This window comes from Maylandia zebra, linkage group LG19, assembly GCF_041146795.1.
Source record: "Maylandia zebra isolate NMK-2024a linkage group LG19, Mzebra_GT3a, whole genome shotgun sequence".
Taxonomy (NCBI): Eukaryota; Metazoa; Chordata; class Actinopteri; order Cichliformes; family Cichlidae; genus Maylandia; species Maylandia zebra.
The window spans coordinates 1605558-1620594 of NC_135185.1; the positions used below are offsets into that span (position 1 = coordinate 1605558).

At 39.4% G+C, this 15037-nt stretch overlaps 1 protein-coding gene across 2 annotated transcripts; it reads right to left on the minus strand.

Moving 5' to 3' along the window:
• Positions 1–1341: 1341 nt before the first annotated feature.
• On the minus strand, positions 1342–14673 carry gabrg1 (gamma-aminobutyric acid type A receptor subunit gamma1). Of its 2 annotated transcripts, none has more exons than XM_004564171.3 (9): positions 14419–14673; positions 10738–10898; positions 9335–9402; positions 8577–8797; positions 8241–8323; positions 7376–7513; positions 7081–7233; positions 5291–5490; positions 1342–5196 (listed from the first exon to the last, which is right to left on the minus strand). In XM_004564171.3, exons 1-9 carry the CDS (start codon positions 14454–14456, stop codon positions 4918–4920), a joined length of 1341 nt encoding a protein of 446 aa, XP_004564228.1. In that variant the 5' UTR covers positions 14457–14673; the 3' UTR covers positions 1342–4917. The 2 variants fall into 2 exon arrangements, with proteins under 2 accessions (XP_004564228.1, XP_004564227.1); XM_004564170.3 differs by having other exon boundaries at positions 1342–5199; positions 14419–14670.
• Positions 14674–15037: the final 364 nt, after the last annotated feature.

The window sequence follows — 15037 nt, forward strand, 5'->3', positions numbered from 1 at the left end:
GGTCAGTTTGATGCTGTTGCTTTGTCTGACTTGTCAAAGCTGGCTCAGGGTTGCGGGATGAGCATTCTAAGCAGAGATGCCCAGACCTCCCTCCTCAAAGTCATCTTCTCCACTTCTTCTGGTGAGACACTGAGAGATGCTGGAGAGATTATGTGAACCATGACACATAATCTCTCCAGCATTTCTTGAGCTTCTTCCAGGGTTTATATTTCCAAAACACCTCACGTAAGAACCACCCTAGTTAATGTCTCAACCACCTGAACTTGTCAAGAAACCAACAGAATGATGGACCTGTTTATTTATAGACTAAGTGGACAAAGAAAATCCTTGTCTGTGATGCTGTGACATCATCAGAGAGATGACAAAGATTTTACAGGTTGTCCAAAGACATGCAGTCAGTCACTAAAGCTTACAGGGATCAGAAAATGCTGAGAATTATACACAGAAACAGGTTAATTCCAGTACTAGACTGGCAGAAATCAAGCAAACCCTACATGACTGAGGCCTGACACAATGATCTGATGATGACTGACTGTTTGCTTCAGTCTTAAGAGGCCAGAATAATAACCTGATGAGCAACGGGTGAGCTAATCAGCTGATCTCTTACAGGTGAGCAACCGACAAGGAAGTGGAGAAGCCTAGGTCTTGGTCCCCCACATTATAACTGTGTTCTGTGGGAAACAGGCGATGAGAAAAGAAAGCACAGGGCTGCATTTTATCAATCATTCTCTGGGACAACACTGCATCTACCCCAGAACCTGAAGCATCGACCTCCACAGTGAACTGCAGAGAAGGACCCAGTTGAGCCAGAACAGGTAAAGACGAAAACCAATGCTTAAGGCTTCCTGGGCTGAAGTCAGGTTAACGGAGCAAAGATTTTTGTATAGATCCTGATTTTTATTCTGGCCCTCACCACCCGTCACCTTTGGCATAATAAGACTTTGAGATAATAATGTGAATAACAAGATAAAATAAGATTAACAAGAGGAACCCAGAGTCTATAGCGCTCCTCTTGGCAAAGCAAATGTGTATGACACAACAAAGTCCAGAAGTGTGCTCCTGAAACTGCCGGACAGGACAAGTTTAAAAGAAAATAGATAAACAATTTTATATAAGGAATATCATCAACAAAATATTCAATTGCATAAACAACAAGTTGTTAACTATCACAAGAAGCATGGCTAAAAGTAATTGTGTGACTGGAATAAATACACGAATTCAGTGGCAGGCTATGAAATACTGATTGAAAAAAACATGGTTAATACTGACTGACAGTTTCTCACATGATAAACATTACTGAGGTTTTCCCACTTCAACATCCAGTCATGTAAAACCATTGGAACCGTTTTTAGGCACTGATTTATTTTGTCACAGTGTATTGAGATAGTAGCCACAATACAGTATGAGCAACAATTACAGAGAATGGCACTGTATCACAGATGTGTGCTAGATGTGTTAATATGGCTTGAGTAGAATGAACATACAGCTCTATACCAGTCTTCCTCTCACAATGCTCATGATCACACAACATGCTTTGAGGTTTCTGGGCTGAATGAAAACAGCACTTTTTTTTTAAAATGAGCTACTTTACAAAACAATGCTGTGGAAAATATTATTCAATCATTAGAGCAAATATTTAGGTAATCATTCCAGGTATTTGTAAGCAATAAACATTTGTTATATTTGTTTTAATAAATAAAAAGCATTGGAATCATCTTAAGTTACAAGAGGGGTGTGTTGAAGCTGTCGCGAATGAAAGACCATCACATTTTGTAGACCCTGTCTCGCCATAGACAAGCTATCAGTGCTAACACTAAAGACACAGCTTTGACAAAATGCACACTTTTTTATGAACGATTAGTAATCAAAAGCAAAATATCATTTTATCTCATCAGCACTATATTGAAATGCAATCTGTGGTATTTAAAAGCACTGTCATGATGAGCGTCAGGCCACAGTTTGGTAAACCATGTATGTCATTTCCTTTTGGTACAGTAACAGGATTATAAGGCTGCATCAACTTCTGCACTGCATTCTTTCAGCTTTTAATTATTTTGACCTGAATCAGCAAAAATGACATATTTGACTTCTATAGAAGATCAGAGACTTCTGCTTGATTTTTGGTTTCAGAGCTCGAACGTCATTACTAATGATCTGTTATCTAATTATTTACTGTTTTGTTAATACTAATAACTGCAGTAATCCTTATTTTACATAATTTGGTTCGATCAGTGACGGTTAACTAGAAATGAACACACTTTAACAATAACTACACTGTCAATGTTTGCATAGTTTACCACTTCTTTGTCTTCTTTGAGAATGACATGTCTATTGACACCTTCGAGCGAGTAAATCATCTTCATGTCACCTTTGTCAGAACAACTGTGTTATGGCTATAAGGAAACGCTATGGGCAAGGTTAAGACTACTGTGCATGGAGACCTGATTACATTTGCAGCCCCCCCCACACACACACCCCACAGCAAAACAAGACATGCACAGAATTTATGCAAAGAAACTAAAGTGTAACATTTATACACAGTATTCTACTAAATGTCATTTAATGTTTCTTTGGTGTATCTGAAAATGCACTAAACTATTATCTGTAGTTTTCTTATGGGAGAGTTTGCTGTAGCATATCTATTCATATTATCTCCAAGTCTGACGTTTTAAAGAATAAGAATGGTCTGCCTAGCAATATAAAGCGACTGTTGTTGTAATTTGGCGCTTCATGAATAAAACTGAATTGAATCTGACCTTTGTTTTAATCTCTTTTTGCTTTACCAGTTCTATGCAGACACATAGTATGCGCTAGCATAACTAGTATATCTGTGAAGGTTCTCAGTCATCCAGGTCATCGTAGTCTTTGGAGCTCCTTAAACCATAACTAGTACATTTATTAAGAATGAGTATTTTTAGGAATGAAAGCTGCGTCCTTCAACAGTTACATGTAATTCTCAGTATTTTTTCATAATGCTGTGAGTTCATTTCAGCACTTTGTGTTTGCACATTTGTTAAACAGTAGGAAATTACCCAATCCTAAATGTATTAGTACACACAGTCATTGTTTATATAAAATCCAATATCTTAACACTGGCTAACATCACCACAATTGCGTAGTACTGAGCCCTTTTAAAAACAAAGTTTGAGCTTCATGATTTACATTATTTGTCGCAAATTAAAACTGCAGCGCTTTTTTTGACGTGGCTATTTGAAGTAGCAACACTGAATCCAAAAGTAGTTCTTTAACAGTGAATCTTCAAGCAAAGGCACCGCCTTCTCTTTCCTCTTCTCCATCTGACATGTTTCTGTTGGTGCTGAGCACGATGGTAGGAAATGCTCAGGTACTGGCCATCAGGTATACGCTATTTTCACGAGGCATTGTGGGATACTTTGATGGCATCATGAAGAGAAATCTGTCTTAAAATGGTTACGAATGCGTACAATATGATCCACAAGCATAAACTTAGACTTACAAATGTGTGCAGTGATTTGTGTGTAACTTTTGTGGACTCACTAATGCGCAAGACACAAATATGAAGCACGTGAAACTATTTTACAAATGTGTTTAAACCAAATCTGAATAAATACTGATTATTTTTCCACAACTTATTACGTTCAGCTCCTGTGTGGTCACATTGCTTTGTGTCTGTATGTGGAGCCGCACTTGTGAGTCTGCACAAGTCCCACAGAAATCGCTGATTTGTAAATCTTAGTTCACGCTTGTGGATCATATCACAACTTCGTAACACTTTCAAAGGTAACTTCTCTCCGTACTCCAGACAGCAAATGAGAAATTTACTGTACAGTCCAATATCCAGCAAGTAGTGAATGATTTTAGCCATAGCCCTAATTTTGATTTGAGTATTGCAGAACAACAGAAGTCCAAAATATTAAGATCATCATTTTGAGAACAGGAGTCCAAATTTCCACTGGCGTGACTTAAACAGTGATATATGGTGAATGGTGCTTTCTACCTCACTGCAAAATACATAGCTACAAGATTTATGAGCCTCTGTCATCTCTGAGGAAAAATAGGAAACAAAGCAAGCTTTAAGTAAAAATCTTAAATTGTTGAAAGCTGCCATTAAAATGTTGTTGAAAATGTTGTAATTCTAAGACAATATTACTGAAAACGTTTCAGTACACTTTGCTCTTTGTCATGTGGCAAAAGTCACGCTGTGTTTTATACGCAGCAAAAATGTATAAAAGGAAATGCAAGTCTAGTTTGATTCTTCCTTTAAATTCAGAATTGTGCCTTCAGCAGTGCATCATCTTTATGATGTTATGATATAAAATCAGGCCTCTGTAAAAACCACCGCTTCTCGACAACTCAACGTTTGGCCAATACTACAAATTTATCCTTCCTAGATTCTGAGCAGAAGCTGGTCCAGTTGATGCTCCGGTTTTTCAGCTATTTAACGACTAATGACCAACAGGACCAGACATTTCTCAAACACACTGCTGATATTTCAAATATTGGCTGCTGACCTGCTGACAATCAGGTTAGTTATATGATAAGAGCTACTGGCTTTTCTAAAAGAGTTAAAAAAATCTAATAGTTTGCCATTATATATTACAGCTACAATGCACCTTCTTCTTCCTACTTTACAATGTCAATAGCACAGTGGCAAGGAATAAACAAACTATATTAAAAAGTGACGCCAAAAACTCCTCCGTGTTCTCTCGAGTTTAACCCGTGCAAACATTTGATGTAATTCCAAATGTCCACAACTATAGCTTCAATGAAATTCAGGGTTCTTTTCCTATTTTGACTTTTGCATCTTGCTGGAATCGGACGGCTGGTAACAGTAAGCCGTTAAAATGACTACCTCCTATTTCTAACTATATACAAGTAGCTCAGTCTCTGGGAAATTTTGTATATGATACACTCCGGTTGTCCTTTGAGGTGCCAGTTTTATAAATATAAATAACCTATCCAATAAACCAGATTGAAAAGGCCAAAAGCAGTAGGAAAGAATATTCGTGAATAAGAATCGATCTTGGAAACTCGCACGTGCATCCTGTTTTCACGCCAGGCACCTGAACGGCAGTCGTCAAAGCAGCAGAAGAAGCTGGCACAGTCTTTTCCATCTAAACACTCATAAGCGTAATCATCCTCCCCGTGATAGGGTACAATGTTATTCATCTGCAACAGCGACGGGCCGGGCCGGATATTCACCATGCTTGATGCTTTCTGCTGTAGAGGGAACACACACAGTCATTTCCCCGTGTTAGTACTTGATGCTGTGGCTCTTTAATGAAGAAGGGATCAAAGAAAAATCTGGTACCTGTGTGTTGCTGGCTTTAGACTTCTTTGTCTGCCTGTTGCTGGTGAAATAGTGCAGAGTGCCATACTCCATCAGAGCAGCAAAGGTGAAGATGAAGCAGACAGAGACAAAAAGGTCCATGGCGGTGATGTAGGAAACCTTTGGCAGGGACTTCCTGGAGATGGTACTGAGAGTCGTCATGGTAAGCACTGTGGTGATGCCTAAAAGGATTGAGACGAATTTAGTGGTAGAATATCAGTCCTACAAATATTCATGAACACATAAAAACAAGGTGGTTTCAATGTTGGACTTGTTTTTAGCTTGACTTGAACGGAAGAATTGCAGTAGTATAAGCAGCAGCACCTCGTAAGACTTATTAAAGACATAAAGGAAACTTCTACGTTGCAGAACAGACAAGTAATATTTTTAATGTGTATGCAACATCAGCCTTTACTTGGACATTGTTTCCTAACTTTGTCCAAAGTAAAACATAACAAATATTCATTTATTTGGTTAAATTACTTTTCGTTAGTCATCTAAATTATGACAGGATAAAGAAAAGGAAAAATAAAAACACATATATGTTATTCACCTAATTTATATGTAATAGCTGAGTGTTCAGTCACTATTGTGTCCTTTTACTATATCACTGTGAATGCTCCTGCTCACGAGCACATGGCACACATGATAAGAGACAGGGGAAGTGAAATAATATGAACTGAGTTTACCACAATGCTTCCAAAGTTTCTAAAGAATTAGCATAGCAAGAGTGGAAGCATACAAGACAGAAAGCTGATTCTGTTCAACATGAAGCAGCATTTTCAGTGGTTCCATCATGCATTCAATGACCGCAGGTCTTCCCAGCCTTAAAAAAGTAAATCTGCATAATTACCAAACTGGCACCAGTGACTAACACGTGACTAACACGTGACTAACACGGGCCATGAGGTCAGTTTCATGATCCTTAATATACAAATTGCCATAACCATTGATCAGTCTTTCCACATAAACGGCCTCCTTGTCTCCCTGCTCAGACCAGCAGGATGTGAAAGAGTCCAGTAAAAATACAAAATAGTACTTTTACTGGAGTATATTTTTACACTAGTACTTCTACTTAAGTACAGCATATGTGTACTTCTGCCATCTTCACCTGTTAATTCAATTCAATTCAATTTTATTTATATAGCTCCAAATCACAACAGCAGTCGCCTCAAGGCGATCTATAGATCAGTTTTTAAGTTTTGACTCTCATCGTCCACTGGAATATACATTGGGTGGGCGAACACCATCCCCATAGACGCAGTGAGCACAGAAGAAGGCATCATATCAAAAAGACCCAGAGGATAGAGTGTATGCTGTAACCGAACGACCTCTGGCTATGACACGACACAGAGCACGACCTCGTATGGCCGGGTCTATCAGTGATGAGGATGTGCTGGACAGGGACGCTGGTATGAGCAGTGATGAAACACTTACTCCACTGAAAAAGCAACGCAGTAAACAACTTTCAATTTAAGACTGGCTGATTGTGAAAAATAAGGTTACGTTTATTTATTGGGCAGAGAGTATGCAATCTTCCTTTTATAGTCCTGCATACCTTAAACCAGTAACACCATCACAGGGAGAATACTTAACCCTCAACTTTCAGATATCACAGACCATAATGTGTGCTGTATAATTTATAGTAAGAATAGTCAAAAGCTGATTGCAGCTCATTATATAGAAATATTTCAAAGATTAAAGGATATTACAGTAATTTACAGAAACATTTACAGCCTGATTTTATCTGTGCCTGAATTAAATGATCAAACCTAGAGATGTTCGTGCTGGGACGGCGTCCTTGTTAATCCAGAAGGAGACCCAGGATAAAACCACAATCATGCTGCAGGGGATGTAGGTCTGGATGGTGAAGTAACCCATTCTCCGACTCAGGTCAAAAAAGATTGTCATGATGACATATTCCCCTGAAAGTTTAATAAATGAAGGGCAAAAGCAAATTCACGTGACAATGTTGACTCTCTGCTTTCACAAAACAACGACAGCTTGTAGCATAAGATTAAAGTCAACTTTGATACTATGATAGTGAACTTGGTTACAGTCTCTAACCTGATTGCGTGTGTGCGACATCAGACGTGTTCCTCAACCCCACAAAGGCAAACTGGTAGAGTCTCCAGTACCGCTGGTCCGCCACCTCTACTGCTCGTCTTTGCCACCGATACATGATCTCGTTTTTAGGATAACCATCTACAGCCCAAACATAAACATACCTAAACATACATAACTGTGTTTTTGACAAGAAGCTCCACCTGAGGTGTGTATTAAAAAAAAGGAAAAGTCTTTATACATTCATCTGACTTCTATAATGTTTACATGTTCGAAGGTTTAAATGATTCAAAATGCACATTTAAGGATGTCGTTCTAATACTTCTAAGGTTATGGGTTACATGTTAACAAAGCTTAAGAAAGGCCTATGTTTAGGAAATACAATGGCTCCGATTAAGATAAAAGCAAATATCAACTTTTATTTGCATTGACATGCTCAGACTTCATTAACAAGATAAACAAAAAAGTATGAAAAGCTGTTTTTACACCAAATGTCTGTAATGCGTTTGTCCTTCTTCTAGCATGGAAGAAGCGAAACTACGAAGAAGATTGAGACAATAAGAGATGAGCAGCCAAAGCACAATGCAAGTGACAAATGAAGGATGAAACGGACAACGTGACAGCACAGAAAAAAGTGCATAATTCATTAAGTCTGTCCAAGACATGGGACTGTGTGGCTTCCTCTCTCTCCTGGTGAAGTAGATGATAGATTGGCACAAGCTTAAAGTAGCCAGCCTCAAGCAGATGGGGCAGTGGGCAAGGAGAGGGCGAATAAAGGCTTAGTCGGTATGATTTTCTGATAAATTACAGAAACTGCAGTTGAGATGACAGACTCAGCAATGAGAGGGGAATATGTTTGACCACCTACAGCTTGAAAACTCCAGTGGACACGAGTGCTCATCCATTGGAAAGTTATGCAGCTTAAGGTAACACTCCGCATTTATAGTCAACCTGACAGAAACAGAATTATGTCAGAAAAAAAATAATATATGTCGGAATTGTTTTTCCCTGCCTAATAGTATTAAAGTCACTGTATGTCTTGTCTTTATTTAAGAGCGTAAATACATAAAAAACTATCAGACTTTGACAAATTGGATTCACTTAAAAGAGAACTACATGACAAAAAGCAGATGTACACACTAAAGCTGCACAAATGACAAATACTTTCAAAGACGTTAGCAAACTGGCTACAAAACTGTCCTACCTTAATGTGTACATGACTCTCCCATTGCTCCACAACCTAAGGAGGCGGTTGGGAGTAGTGATCCAGTGGGCATTTGATTTTCGGGAATTCCGGAAGAATGTGTCAGGAATCCATATTTTGCCTACCATGTTACTGTTGAGCATGAGCAGCTTCATTGAGCTATTGAACTTCAGGCGGCTGTCATACCATGTCTGGGCAAAGAAGATGTCAATTGTGTATTCCTGCAACAGATGTTGGGAATCATGCAAACAAACCAGAACAATTTTTAAACAGTTACTAGAAGAATTTGCTTTTGCCACCTCTATAATGTGTTGCATATTTGACTCAGATGTTCTCTTATCACTTCTCTTTTTTCACTGAGATGTTATAAAAATGACACAAGTTTGTTCAAATGCCTTTGAATGACTTTGATGACACGTTGACCATAGAGAGTGAAATCAAATGATCAACATTCATTAAATAAGTGTTAAAACTGCTAAATAATTAAATCAATTACAATCTTAAATATTGAGATTTCCCCTTAATAAATTGTTGGCACTGTGAACCACGTTTCACTTTATTTAAACAGAGTTTTCAACAAGGACTCTTCCTCAGTGGGTTGAAGTTGAAAGCCATGGAAAAATACTGTTAGGGGACTTCTTTGAAAGAGCATTCAAACTGTAGCATGAATACAAGTTGTCCAGATACTGTTCAGGTTTGTAAAGACATTCAGTAACCCTGGATAAAGAATCTAGAGATATGTTGAGAGGCAGGCTTACCATGTTGATAGGGTCCACTGGTCCAATGCTGTTGACATACACAGCTGTTTCAATCACTGTGGGCCTCACTGAAACACAACAGAGAGATATACTGCACATCACTGATTTGGAGGTGGGGGTGAAGTTATGTTTACTGAAAGCGTGGTCAGAATTGCAGAAATGATGGAAAATTATTTGACCTTTTCTAAGATGTGTCTTAATTTAACTCTAAACAGCAACTCTCGTGTTTGCATAAGATGGAAGATCAAAGATTCAATTCAATTTTATTTATATAGCACCAAATCACAACAACAGTGGCCTCGAGGCGCTTTATATTGTATAGAATAATACAATAATACTATTATTCTACTATTATTCCAAAATTGCCCTGAAGATCAACTCTGCACAACCTGACAGTGGAAGAGAGAAGCCAAAGGGGAGCTGATACTCACGACAGCACACAAGTTCATATGCTGAGCGACACTATTTGGCGAACTATATTCTTCACAGACTTTACTTATGTAACAGTAATGAGGTGACTCGTTACTCTTACTGAACTTTTAATTAAAAAAGAAAGAAAAAATATTTATCATTAAATCTGAATTCATAAGAGTCTATCTAAATACTTGTGGAAGCATGCAGTGCAGACTTAATCACTCTATAATTGTCATGGTTCTGGGTCTTGGATCCAGTGTTTCTGGACATTACTGCTTATTAAGAATATTCTATGTGATTCTGAGGTTCATGGCCTTCGGTTCTTAGTAATCTTAGAGTTCTTCCTCAGTCCTGTGTTTAGTCAGCCTTGTCTTCATGTTGTTTATCTCCTGTCTCCGTGTTTGATGTTCCCTTTCTGTCTTCTCAGTCAGTCATGTCTGTCTTTTCCCCCGGCTCTCACTGTCCTGCCTGTGTCTTAGTCTTTGTTTATCGTACTTCCTGTTTTATTTTGACAGTCTCTTGTCCTGTGTACACTGTATCCTGTTTTCTTCCCCCTGTCCTGTTGGTCTGTATCAACCCCAGCTCTGTTTCCACCTGTTGCCTCCTCTCATTATCCTGTGTGTATTTAAGTCCTCAGTCTCCTTCTGCTCGTTGTCATGTCGCCCTGTTTGTCGTGTGTTCCCATGTCTCCTGTGAACGCTGTATTTCCCCTCATAACCTCTGAGCCTCCTAGTTCTCTGTCACTAGTTCTCTAGTTTTTTTGGTTGTTTCTGTTAGTCTTTTTGTATTTTTGTTTGTAGTATGGTGTTAGAGCAAATAAAGTTGCCTTCTTTAGTTACTCCCTTTGTTTCTAAGTGCATTTGGGTCCAAGCTCTGCCTGCCACACAGTGTCACATGACTTAATGTTGTAATATCTTTATCATACAATGAAAAGTCCCTTAAGATAACTATAATTGTGAATTTAGGTCAGCTAAATTGAAGTGATGTACCTCCAATGTCAGGCCGTAGTTTGTTGTCATAACCTTGCAGCAGTTTATTAAGGATCAGCGTTACATCGCTCTCATAGACCTTTGGTGATAACACCCAGGTCTTATTTATGGGTACATCTTCATAGTCCTCTTCGTCCTGTTTACTGGGTTCAATAGCTGAACTGTGGAGGAGAAAACATTGTGAAAATCAAACACACACACACACACACATATACTACCAGCAAAACATTTGGACACACCTTCTCCTTTATTGGTTGGTTCCTTATTTTTACCACTTTCTACATTGTAGGTACACACTGAGGACATTAAATATATGACACAAGATATAAGGAATGATGCAGCAAAGAAAAATGGATAAAAATGTCTTATATTTCAGATTCCTGTAAGCAGCCGCCCTTTGCTTTGTTGACAGCGCTGCCAACCCTCAGCCTCTCAGTGAGCTTCATGATGTCGTCACCTGAGATGGTTTCACCTCACAGGTGTGCCTGTCAGGGTTTGTTTGTGGAAGGCTCTGCCTCCCATTCTACTTTTAACCCTAAGAAGCACAAGTAAGTCTGCAGTCTGGCAGCAAAATGCTCAATTGGGCTGTACTATCAGGTCTTCAAGATAAGATGGGGCCTGATTATTCAGTACCTTGTATGTGAGGAGCAGGATTTTAAATTTTATTCTGGATTTAATGTAGTATATTATAGGGGTATGGGAGAAATCTGCTCTCTTTCTAGTCCCTGTCAGGACTCTTGCTGCAGCATTTTGGATCAGCTGAAGGCTTTTCAGGGAGTTTTTAGGACTTCCTGATAATAATGAATTACAGTCGTCCAGCCTGGAAGTAATAAATCCATGAATAAATCCCCAGCAAATGGTATGGGGACTGTAATTAATTTTAGATCACTTTAATAGTTAATTGCATACTGAGCACTCAGAATAAAATAAGTACAAAAGTTGTTGAGAGTTGTTTGTGCAGACTTAGTGGAAGGCCAAGTGTAGGAACTTAGTACGTAGCCTGAAGCTGATGACTCGTGAGCTGGAGAGGAAATGGCGTGTCACAAATTTAGAGGATCATCAGTTAGCCTGGAGAAATAGTTTTGCTGCTTTATAAGAAAGCCCTCCGCAAAGCCAGAACATCTTACTATTCATCACTGATTGAAGACAATAAGAACATCATAATCATAACTGTAAGCTGTTGGAGTGGGAGGCTCAATATAACACAGTAGAGAAAAAAAAACTGGGTATTCAGTGGTCGGGGTCCTCCACTGTTACCTCCTGGTTACCCACACTTCACTCCAGTGGCCACACCACATGAAAGCTGCACCCAGATCATTCAGTGGTCTCTCTGAAGTACTCTTTCTGCAGTGATTTGGATTTACTGAAGGCTTTTAAAGTAGCCTAGAAATAATAACTGCATGAACTAGCTTTTCAGTATCACTCAGAGACAGAACGCTTCTCTTTTAGCAATATTAAGCAGATAAAAGGACAGGGGTGCAACGCAGTTGTTTATTGAGCAAAATCTCTCACAGGTTAGAGTAACGTTATAGAAACACTATTACAATTTTAGAGTAAAGCACAATTCCTGAGCTTCCACAGAACTGTTACACATATTTTTTGTTTGTTTCGTTATTTTCTCTGTTGCTTTTCAATCTTCAGTGCTCCCAGTTTGGGTGAGCCTGGGTCCACTAGAGTCTTCAATGATTCACACTCCAATGGATGCATCAAAGAGCAACTTGGGGTTTGTATCTTGTCCAAGGATATTTGGCATGCAGACTGGAGCAAACAGGGATTGATCCACCAACCTTCCGATTAGTAGGTGACCTGTTCTAATACCTGAGCAACAGCCACAAATATCCAGAATAAACAAATATCCAGGACGTCTGTCATCTCTGCTAAAATATTGCTAAAGTTGGACCTATCTCATTCAGGCTGCTGGGAAACATGACCATGCATTTGTTAATTCTAGGCTGGAATTCACAGAATCCCGACTATGGTTTCTTACAGACTGCTCCTTTTAAAAGACTTTTATTAGCAGGCTTTTCTAAAAGTTCCCTGAAAGTTCCCATTGTTGCAATTTCTGACCTTTTTCTTTCAAATAGGCTTTATAACACACGCTCACATCCACTCTCTTTATCACTCACAAACACACATGCACCCACACACCAACACACACACAGTGAAAATATATATTTGCTTGTGTACCTTCCTGTTTTGTCTTTCAGGTGTCGTGTATTGCTTGTGAGTGCTTTGTTACAGATCCAGATTGTCTGTTTGCTTCCTCCTGGATTTCCCCCATCACCATTCTTTTCTCTCTTTCCTCTCTCCACTTTTTTCTCTTATCTTTTGCCAATCTGTTCTAGACCCACTGCCTGCTCCAGCATAATATCCACACAGACAATAATATGGATAATAACACAACCAAAACATTACCAAGAGGAGCCTACAGAGAGTCTACGTTGGCCCTGTTGGGAAATATGTTTGGCACAACAAAGCATTTAGACCATTAATCTGCTTGCTACAACTGCTGGACAGGACAGGTTAAAAAAAAGTTCCCTGAGAAGACTTCAGCTGATCCAAAACGAGTGAGAGTGGGATAGATATCCTTTTTTATTACTCTGTGTTAAATCCAGAATTGTTTGTAAAATGATTCTTCTCATATACAAAGTCCTGAATAATCAGGCCATATCACGTCTTAAAGACCTGTTAGTATTGCGTGCTAACAGTAAAGCATTTTGTTCTTAGACTTCAGGCTTATTTTTGGTTTGGTGAGTTTCCAAAAGTAGAATGTGAGGCAGAGCCTTCAGCTATCAGGCTCCTGTGGAATAAGCTCCGAGCTAGGATTTACCGGACACGCCCTCTCTACTTTTAAGAGAAGGCTTAAAACCTTCCTTTTAATAATACTTTTAACTATACTTATGGACCAAGCCTCATTTTTGTAGCTAAAGGCTTTAGGATGCTGGAGGACTTCCAATGATGCATTGAGCAGTTATTCAGTTCTCCACTCCCCTCTTTTGGCGTCTGCATTAATTTTAATCTTCTGTCTCTCTATGCTCTCGTTTCTTCTTTTCTCCTTCCTACCAAACCCCAACTAGTCACAGTAGATGGATGCGGCTCCTTGAACCTGGGTCTGCTGCACATCAACTGATGAGTCTCTCTCAAATATTTGTTTTTACCTTACAAAGTCCTTAAAGTGACTGTTTCAGAGAACTGGTGCCAGGGTTGTGTTAATAAAGCTGAAGTTGATTCAGAGAGTCATGACATAATTTACACCTTGGTGACAGAAGTCCTGAGTATTAGAAGTCTTTTGCGTCAGTCCAAGAACTAAATAATCAGCTATGTGTTCACGAAGAGCCCCAGGATATTCTACTGATGTAACAAGACAGATAAAGCCTTATTACCTTCTCAGTAATAAACCTGTATGGAGGTCAAATAAAAATCTATTAGACGCGACTGAGAAAAACGCTGAAATGAAAGCCAAACTGTTTTGCTGACAAATAAGGATTATTTGCGCTGTGGTCTCCTCCAACACCACAGCTCAAATAGCATCCTGCTATAAAACCACCACAAGAAAAACGCAGCGGATTATGTCGAGGACAGAGCGCAGAGGCGGCGACATCTGCAGCCATTATCTCAATTCGTTTGTCGGTGTTAACTCGATCGAGACATTGCTGCTCATTTGCATCAACACACACTTACCAGACACCCAGAAACACGTAGAGCAGCCAGTGATACATGTCTTTGTCTTGCGCTTCTCTGAAAAGCAGGAGTTTTATCCTCTCCTCTGGAGCGAAGCACGCAGCGCTGTCCACGCCAAAAATGGAAATCGCGGAATTTCGTCAGGTCGCGTATAAATCCTACCGATGATGCTCAGTGTAGCGACGGAACAATGTGAGATGGGTCCATGATAAGTGTGGAGGGGGAGGAGGCTGCTGCCAAAGAGCTGACTCTGCTGTAGTTCATCTGCAGTGGTAGCAACAGTGTTCTGATAGATGCTGCGCTGATAGCCCAGCGGTGTCACGGAATCATCCGTCCTTTTGTATTAAATGATCTAAAACTTAACCGTTTTACCACAATGCCTCAAAGGACAGGTTTTGTTTTATTGTATTACACTACAAGTCACAATCAAGGCTTCAGTGCATGTTATTCTATACACTCGAAGCCTTTATCTGCCCACACACTCGTTCACAGACAGATACATCCAATGCGTAATGAGCTTTAGTGGCTAGATCAAGGACATTTGGATGTGGGTGTAAAAACAGGGATCAAGCCATCACATGACTGGGTGACCTCCTCTGAACATCAGTCTTTCTGAAAG